Source organism: Coregonus lavaretus, assembly GCF_964263955.1.
Source record: "Coregonus lavaretus genome assembly, contig: HAP1_SCAFFOLD_773, whole genome shotgun sequence".
NCBI classification, from domain to species: Eukaryota; Metazoa; Chordata; class Actinopteri; order Salmoniformes; family Salmonidae; genus Coregonus; species Coregonus lavaretus.
In genome coordinates, this window is record NW_028164837.1 from 52570 (window position 1) to 62500 (window position 9931).

At 42.4% G+C, this 9931-nt stretch overlaps 1 protein-coding gene across 1 annotated transcript; it reads left to right on the top strand.

The window, feature by feature from the left end:
- Nucleotides 1-328: 328 nt before the first annotated feature.
- On the top strand, nt 329-8968 carry LOC311115078 (small ribosomal subunit protein mS33-like). The gene is made up of 3 exons (XM_084190287.1): nt 329-517; nt 5998-6218; nt 8373-8968. Exons 2-3 carry the CDS (start codon nt 6004-6006, stop codon nt 8476-8478), a joined length of 321 nt encoding a protein of 106 aa, XP_084046413.1. The 5' UTR covers nt 329-517; nt 5998-6003; the 3' UTR covers nt 8479-8968.
- Nucleotides 8969-9931: the final 963 nt, after the last annotated feature.

The following is a 9931-nucleotide window of genomic DNA, read 5'->3' on the forward strand; positions in this document are numbered from 1 at the left end:
CCCACGGGGGGTATGAAAAATAAAATAAAATAATGTATGCACTCACTAACTGTAAGTTGCTCTGGATAAGAGCGTCTGCTAAATGACTAAAATTTAAAAATGAGAGGTGGTGTCCCGTCCTTTCAGGCTGTTGGTCTGAGGTAGGACTAGATATATTTAAATAGGGGAGTAGGGTGTTGGGTTTTTAGTGAGTGTAGGGTTGGATTGTAGGGTATTTGAAGATTTTTTTATTATTTTTATTTTCAAGCAAAGTAGAAGGGAGTTATACTCCAGTCTAGTAGGTGGCGGTAATGCAACATTTTTTGGATGCCAACCGCCGTTAAACCACATCGAAGAAGAAGAGGTATATTATAGAAGAAGTGGTGGCATGCTTGAAGGTTAGCGACACATTTAACGAAATACAATAACAATTACCAGTCACACACTGAGTAGCAAGTTATGCAATTATCGTGTAGAACATGGTAATATATCTGCATTGGATATAACAAAGCTACTGCACAAGTCGCGGTGATTCCAGGTATGTATTTGACTGTGGACACAGTGAGCCATTTTGTCATTTTAGTGTATGCCTTCCTCTGTCTGGTGCATGTTTTAAAACGGTCTGATCATGAACCTTTATGATGTGTTGGCTATGATTATTCGATTGGTTTTAAAACCATGACCAATGAAGCTGTTTCATAAACGGGTTGGTTGTTTAGCAACTTTGGGGCAAAACTGGGTTTACAGAAGACGTTGAATATGGCGAGTCTCCTTTTAGTCCAAGAGGCCAAACAGGAGCGGTGACATGTGTTCCCCGTGTAGCTCAGTTGGTAGAGCATGGCGCTTGCAACACCAGGGTTGTGGGTTCGATTCCCACGGGGGGGCAGTATGAAAAAATGTATGCACTCACTAACTGTAAGTCGCTCTGCATAAGAACGTCTGCTAAAATGTAAAATGTCGCTTCAGTTTTATGCCAGGACGAACGCAACCCATAGAAAGGTCTGTGCGTAACGACAGTAACCATGGTGAAACGGCAACGTTGCTAGGGAAATAACCCAAGATGCGCTAGTATGATTTCGATGGAGAAAAAAATAAATGAAGGTATGTGCAACTTTTACACGTTTTGAACCACCACAGTGTTCATTTAAGTGATAATGCCGGAGAAGCCGGTGTTTTGGAGGATATATTTGGACGGGGTGTTGTTAGGCTGGAGACAGTCATTCTTATCCCTAGCTAGCTAGCTAGCTAGCTAACTACGGCTAACTTAGTCACGTCAAAAAGAAGTACAACAGTAGCTGCATTTGTTGAAGCTGTTTTCTAGTGACATTTATTTGGATACATCCATAACAATGAGCTAATGAGGCGTTATTTCACCCTGGCATAGAAAATGTGCTCTCTCGTCAGGACACTGTTGTTCAGAGGAACTAGTCAACAACACAGCTAACACAATCACTTCAAAACACTGAAGCTGGAAAGACCGCAAACTAGCTGCACTTCGTTTCACCTTTTTTTTTTATTGACATTTCTTTGTATATATCCATAAAAAGGATGCCAGCTGATTCATGATTTCGACTGGCTGAAAAAAGCTGCCTGTCTGTCTCGTCCCGACTCCCGACCGATACAGGTTCATTACTATGGGGACAGCTGGAGATAAAAAGTGAATATTGAAACAATGTTGCAAATGTCGGAGAGACAGATACAAATCTCCGCTGTTGAAAACTAAATGTCAGTCTAAAATAAAATGTGAGATAATATCTAGATGCTTTTTATAGTGGAGATCAAGTTTATAATTTGCCTGGCTGGGCTGATGAGGCAGTCAGATGGAACAGAGTAAATGGCCATTTTAACGTCATCCATTTAGCTGTGGCAATTTGTGGAATAGACACCGGCTGGAATGCGCTTTTAACCAATCAGCATTCAGGATTATACCCACCCGGTGGATACATTCAGAACATTATCTAGGTAGTATTGTTGAAATTTTTTCAGTTTTGTTACCTGGGTCAAGAAACAACACATTTATGGTGGGTGGCCCTTGGACTATTTTTTAAGTGGAACTGACAGCGTTTTAACTACTTTGCAGATATGAAACAGACAATCATATCAGTCAAAAATATCAAATTACCAGTTTATGGTACGAAACCAACTTTATAAGAGGTTTTAAAAATAGGTTATATTTCACTCAACATTCAATGACTTACCGTAAGGAATTGTTGGCAGAATAGATGGATGCAGTTCAATGCATGATTAATATAATAAACCAATACATTTCTTGGTAGTCCAAACAATATTGCTATCAGGATGTAAATCACAGCTGGCCTGGTACATTGTTTCCTGCCTCCATTCGATATGCACTGTTTCAGTTTCAATGACTCAATATTTTGGACAAAAACGGACGAATGTAACTAAGGATGGGATTGTCAATACAATCAAACTAGCAAAGGCCAAGGGCAATGATCACAAGTCAGTTATAATGTGGCTTATAGGCTAGCGTATCAATTTATGTAGCAAGCTAAAAACACGGAGCCTAAACTTAGGTAGATAGCTAGATGCTAGGAGGATGTCATGTCATTGGAGTGGGTGAGTGAGTGACTTTTTCCCTCATATCGTTTTTCGGTGGCTACACAGCTAGGGATGCAGGTGTCATTTGGTTAGCTAGCAAGAAATGTGAATCGCTTAGCTATGCTGCAATTGAACAACTGTTGTCCAGTTAGCATATCTCTTGCGTTCGCAAATTCACTCTGGCTATCTACTCCTGAGATCAGAGCACTCTTGTCTGAGTGTGCCAGAGCGCAGAATAACTGATTAATTTACCAACCCACAACACCCACTGAATATGACCGGTGTCAGTAAACATAGGGGGGGAAAAAAGTATGTTAGTCGCGTGCTAGATAACATGTAAACAGCCTAACCAGCTCTGCTAGGGCGAGTCAAATGGTCAGAGTGAGGTGTTCTCTCATTTGTGTCTGGAAGTAGCTAGCTAGCAAGCTAGCCAACTCTAGCCAGTTAGCTTTGGGTGCTTGGTTGGGACAAGCATGCATTGGCAGGCAAGCTGCGGAAGGGCGAGGAGGCTACAATTCCCCATCGCGTATCAGTGCAATTTTGATGGCCAACTAGCTGAAAAAGTTTGAGAGGGTTTATCTAATGTTCCTTTGTTAGATTTGAGCTAATCTTGCTCTGGCTAGCATTAGTTGTTGATCTTGTTGTTGATGTTCATATAGTGAAAGAGAGCCTACCCTTTTCATGGTTGTTTGATCAATAGGACTGTAAAGTTCCCAAATGTAAGAGGACTCCCGTGGTGTTTTACATATTTGCAGAAATCCATTCAGGTGTATTTTGTGGCTTTTGGCGAATGCTTTCTAATTATCTAAAGTCGTGCTGTTGCTACTGCCTGTAAACACACATAGTCCAGTTCAAAGTGAATGATGGCAGGCCCCCTTGTGGAAAATGGCTTATTTGCATATAGTCCTACTGTAGCTCTTATTGGCTATGGCGCACCGGTCTGCGTAGACTCTGGTCCTGGATGAGACAGATTTTTTTTATTTGGCTTTATTTCCTGCAGTGTCTATTAATTGTCCAAACGCATGGCCTTTTCCCCACTCTATCTTGCTATAGAATTTTCACGAATGCCTTACTACAGGTCATTCCCAAACATTTAATGAATTTATGAAAACGTGAAAACGTCCATATCTAAGTGCTCGCTTGTCAGAAATTCCTGGGGGTGTGTATGAACAGATTTGAATAAGATTTCATGTTACTAAAATGCAGTCAGTTCCACTTTAAGCCCAGGAAGCAGCCATTCAATTTGCCATTCACCCGCTTTTCAAGGTTAATAAATGTCAAAATACATTGGGTAATTAGCTACCAAAGAATGGAGTTTCGCTGAGCAACTATCGTCATTACTGCCGTTCCAGCTGGTATGTACTTCCAAAAAAGCTCTGAATAAAAAGTTGCATGCAACCGAAAACATGCCTTGTCTGGAAATAATCAAAAGTATTGTTTTTGAGCAAGTGCACATGCGCCAAATCTCTTCACCTCCTGCAATATTAGTAATGGAATTAAAAATGCACTAAATAAAGCCTATCTAGAAATATACAATCGCTGTTAAAAACCCTAGCTTATATCGTCTGCTTGATCTACTTGCAGGAAATATTATTGCATTCCGTGTAGCGCAGGTGAAACAACCGATTTTTAGATGTTATGTTCATACACTGTTGTATGTGATTAAAACAGAGATCTGTCTATAATGACGATGGTCATGCCTCCGCCACTAACGATGGGAGTCGTTGTCCCAAAAGGCGGGAAGGCAGGCGACCAAGCTTAGGTCCAAAACAAGCCCATAGAAACGTATCAGGCTTATTTTGGACAGGTTTTGGTCGAGAGTGAAACCCTGTCACTTCGACCTCTTCCTCTCTGGATGAAAAATCAATGACCTTTCCAGCTGCTGGATCAGCCAACCTGTGCGTGGCAGTAATGAGTGATTTTATTGGATCAGCCAACCTGTGCGTGGCAGTAATGAGTGATTTTATTGGATCAGCCAACCTGTGCGTGGCAGTAATGAGTGATTTTATTGGATCAGCCAACCTGTGCGTGGCAGTAATGAGTGATTTTATTGGATCAGCCAACCTGTGCGTGGCAGTAATGAGTGATTTTATTGGATCAGCCAACCTGTGCGTGGCAGTAATGAGTGATTTTATTGGATCAGCCAACCTGTGCGTGGCAGTAATGAGTGATTTTATTGGATCAGCCAACCTGTGCGTGGCAGTAATGAGTGATTTTATTGGATCAGCCAACCTGTGCGTGGCAGTAATGAGTGATTTTATTGGATCAGCCAACCTGTGCGTGGCAGTAATGAGTGATTTTATTGGATCAGCCGACCTGTGCGTGGCAGTAATGAGTGATTTTATTGGATCAGCCAACCTGTGCGTGGCAGTAATTAGTGATTTTATTGGATCAGCCAACCTGTGCGTGGCAGTAATGAGTGATTTTATTGGATCAGCCAACCTGTGCGTGGCAGTAATGAGTGATTTTATTGGATCAGCCAACCTGTGCGTGGCAGTAATGAGTGATTTTATTGGATCAGCCAACCTGTGCGTGGCAGTAATTAGTGATTTTATTGGATCAGCCAACCTGTGCGTGGCAGTAATGAGTGATTTTATTGGATCAGCCAACCTGTGCGTGGCAGTAATGAGTGAATTTATTGGATCAGCCAACCTGTGCGTGGCAGTAATGAGTGATTTTATTGGATCAGCCAACCTGTGCGTGGCAGTAATGAGTGATTTTATTGGATCAGCCAACCTGTGCGTGGCAGTAATGAGTGATTTTTATTGGATCAGCCAACCTGTGCATGGCAGTAATGAGTGATTTTATTGGATCAGCCAACCTGTGCGTGGCAGTAATGAGTGAATTTATTGGATCAGCCAACCTGTGCGTGGCAGTAATGAGTGATTTTATTGGATCAGCCAACCTGTGCGTGGCAGTAATGAGTGATTTTATTGGAGGTGCAGGAAAGGTAGATTTGGTGCTTATTTTTGACATTATTAAGCTGGTTAATGGGAAGTAAAATGACTGCTTCCTGGGCTTAAAAAGATAATCACCATATTCAACTTCTCTTGTTTAGATTGTTGACAAACACGTAAACTATATTTAGTCTCCAATATTTATTAAAAACATACATTTGCACAATGAGCACTTGTTTCAAATACATCGTTACAATTGTTGGTCAGGTAGCTAGCAAATTTTAGCCATATTAGCATAGATCGGCCATCAGTCAAAACAAGACACGTTATCAAGAACAAGATACAACTAGCTGAAACGAGCCACCTACGATTCCCCACAGGGCAGCTTCTTGTCATTGTTGCTAGCGATCTTGCTATCCAGAATCACAACAACAGCACACAGACTTCTGCCCCCATTGAAGTGCGCGTGACGTTGTCAGCTAACCCGTCTTGGTTATTTTTTTATTTTTTTAGAACATATTTTTTTTAAACTTTGCTGCTCCTCTTTCCTCTTGTATTTCAGCTAGCTATGGCCAGTCTGTCGAACTACGCCGTGCGTATGGCGCGTCTCAGCGCACGTATCTTTGGGGATGTGGTGCGTCCCACAGACAACAAGTCCATGAAGGTGGTCCAGCTGTTCAAGGAGCCGCCCATGGCCCAGAAGAAGGAGGTGTATGACTGGTACCCCCAACACAAGATCTACTACGCCCTTACACAGAAGCTACGATACATGGGACTCTTCAGGTAGACATGCCGTGGTGTTTGGCCTTAATAGATCGCTAGGCCTATTCACGGGAAAGGGATCGGGGTTCTTTTGGCATGTCTGTGTTTTGGCCTTGTGCAATAATGTATACAGCTCTACTCTAGGTTCTTCTGGCTAACCACAGACAGTGAAATTACACCGTTTCTAGACCCTGTTTGTCTCTGTATTCTAACCAGACAGTTTTCTAGACCCTGTTTGTCTCTGTATTCTAACCAGACAGTTTTCTAGACCCCTGTTTGTCTCTGTCTTCTAACCACAGACAGTTTTCTAGACCCTGTTTGTCTGTGTTCTAACCACAGACAGTTTTCTAGACCCTGTTTGTCTCTGTATTCTAACCAGACAGTTTTCTAGACCCTGTTTGTCTCTGTATTCTAACCAGACAGTTTTCTAGACCCTGTTTGTCTCTGTCTTCTAACCACAGACAGTTTTATAGACCCTGTTTGCCTCTGTATTCTAACCACAGACAGTTTTCTAGACCCTGTTTGTCTCTGTCTTCTAACCACAGACAGTTTTCTAGACCCTGTTTGTCTCTGTGTTCTAACCAGACAGTTTTCTAGACCCTGTTTGTCTCTGTATTCTAACCAGACAGTTTTCTAGACCCTGTTTGTCTCTGTGTTCTAACCAGACAGTTTTCTAGACCCTGTTTGTCTCTGTATTCTAACCAGACAGTTTTCTAGACCCTGTTTGTCTCTGTATTCTAACCAGACAGTTTTCTAGACCCTGTGTGTCTCTGTATTCTAACCAGACAGTTTTCTAGACCCTGTTTGTCTCTGTGTTCTAACCAGACAGTTTTCTAGACCCTGTGTGTCTCTGTGTTCTAACCAGACAGTTTTCTAGACCCTGTGTGTCTCTGTATTATAACCACAGACAGTTTTCTAGACCCTGTTTGTCTCTGTGTTCTAACCAGACAGTTTTCTAGACCCTGTTTGTCTCTGTGTTCTAACCAGACAGTTTTCTAGACCCTGTTTGTCTCTGTGTTCTAACCAGACAGTTTTCTAGACCCTGTTTGTCTCTGTATTCTAACCAGACAGTTTTCTAGACCCTGTTTGTCTCTGTATTCTAACCAGACAGTTTTCTAGACCCTGTTTGTCTCTGTGTTCTAACCAGACAGTTTTCTAGACCCTGTTTGTCTCTGTGTTCTAACCAGACAGTTTTCTAGACCCTGTTTGTCTCTGTGTTCTAACCAGACAGTTTTTTAGACCCTGTTTGTCTCTGTGTTCTAACCAGACAGTTTTCTAGACCCTGTTTGTCTCTGTATTCTAACCAGACAGTTTTCTAGACCCTGTTTGTCTCTGTGTTCTAACCAGACAGTTTTCTAGACCCTGTTTGTCTCTGTGTTCTAACCAGACAGTTTTCTAGACCCTGTTTGTCTCTGTATTCTAACCAGACAGTTTTCTAGACCCTGTTTGTCTCTGTATTCTAACCAGACAGTTTTCTAGACCCTGTTTGTCTCTGTATTCTAACCAGACAGTTTTCTAGACCCTGTTTGTCTCTGTATTCTAACCAGACAGTTTTCTAGACCCTGTTTGTCTCTGTGTTCTAACCAGACAGTTTTCTAGACCCTGTTTGTCTCTGTGTTCTAACCAGACAGTTTTCTAGACCCTGTTTGTCTCTGTGTTCTAACCAGACAGTTTTCTAGACCCTGTTTGTCTCTGTATTCTAACCAGACAGTTTTCTAGACCCTGTTTGTCTCTGTATTCTAACCTGACAGTTTTCTAGACCCTGTTTGTCTCTGTATTATAACCAGACAGTTTTATAGACCCTGTTTGTCTCTGTATTCTAACCAGACAGTTTTCTAGACCCTGTTTGTCTCTGTATTCTAACCAGACAGTTTTCTAGACCCTGTTTGTCTCTGTGTTCTAACCAGACAGTTTTCTAGACCCTGTTTGTCTCTGTGTTCTAACCAGACAGTTTTCTAGACCCTGTGTGTCTCTGTGTTCTAACCAGACAGTTTTCTAGACCCTGTTTGTCTCTGTATTCTAACCTGACAGTTTTCTAGACCCTGTGTGTCTCTGTATTCTAACCAGACCGTTTTCTAGACCCTGTGTGTCTCTGTATTCTTCTTTCCACCTATTTTAGTGTAGTACTAGTTTAGCCCACATCAGTAACACCGTTTCCTCCCTGTTCCCCACCAGAGATGAGCACGAGGACTTCAAGGAGGAGATGCGTCGGCTGAGGAAACTGAGAGGCAAGGGCAAACCGAAGAAGGGAGAGGGGAAGAGAGCCACCAAGAAGAAATAGACAGTACCCTGCCCTGTCACAGAGGACCTATGGGGTGATCAGAACTGGCCTCGTTTGCTCTGGGACACCAGAGGAATGGCCTCCCTCACAACGGTAACATGTGACCCCACTCCGGATGTTTATATTGACTGGACCTTTTGGATCAGCCGATGTGTGTGTATTTTAAAGATCCTTCTAAATCCCATCACAGAAGATCCTATCTGACAAGTTACCAGTCTTTGTGACCACTGTGTGTTTGGTATTTAAAGCATCCTGTTCTTTGCTTTACAAGATGTTTCATTATGCTGCAATTGTATCCACGTTGTTAGCAGCTTTTCATTCTTAATACTATTTGTACAGTGAATGGGTGAAGGAGAACTGGAGGGCATCAGTACATACAATTGTGACGCTAGTATGTTCATATTGACTGGGACAAAGCTGGTGATTTTACATGTTTTTGAGCAACACATCACATCAGGTGTCATGAATAAAATACTGAAAACAAAATCTGCTTAAATGTGTAGGAGGACACTATCCATTTTGTGACTGGTGTATTGTCATGCAATTACTATGTGTAATACAATGTTGTTACTAGATAATTAGTGTAACTACAGGAAACCTGTACTGATCCCATTCAAAACCTGTACTGACCTGATCCCTTTTATGAATTGATGCCCAGGGCCCAGTATTTCAAAGAGATCCTTGTTCGAATCCAGGTTCTGTCGTAGCCGGCTGCGTCCGGGAGACCCCATGGGGCGGCGCACAATTTGGCCCAGCGTCGTCCAGGGTAGGGGAGGGAATGGCCGGCAGGGATGTAGCTAAGTTGGTAGAGCATGGCGTTTGCAACGCCAGGGGTTGTGGGTTCGATTCCCACGGGGGGCCAGTATAAAAAAAATAATGTATGCACTCACTAACTGTAAATGACTAAAATGTAAATGTAAAATCTATCTGGATTTTGCCGATCGGGTAGGAATGCGTAGAAATTGACGACTCATTGACTTGAATGGGGGCTCCTGTGCAAGTCATTCTATTTCTTTGCATTTCATCCTATCTGCCAGGCGAAACTCTGATAACTTTTGGAAAACAAAGTCCCAGAGGGTGGTTGGATTTGGATGTCACTCAATACGTGGATATCTTTAACGCTGCTGCTGCTACACACCGTTCATAAAGCCATATGTGTTCAGACCCACCCTGATACGTGGATATCTTTAACGCTGCCGCTGCTACACACCGTTCATAAAGCCATATGTGTTCAGACCACGCTGATACGTGGATATCTTTAACGCTGCCGCTGCTACACACCGTTCATAAAGCCATATGTGTTCAGACCACCCTGATACGTGGATATCTTTAACGCTGCTGCTGCTACACACCGTTCATAAAGCCATATGTGTTCAGACCACCCTGATACGTGGATATCTTTAACGCTGCTGCTGCTACACACCGTTCATAAAGCCATATGTCTTCAGACCAC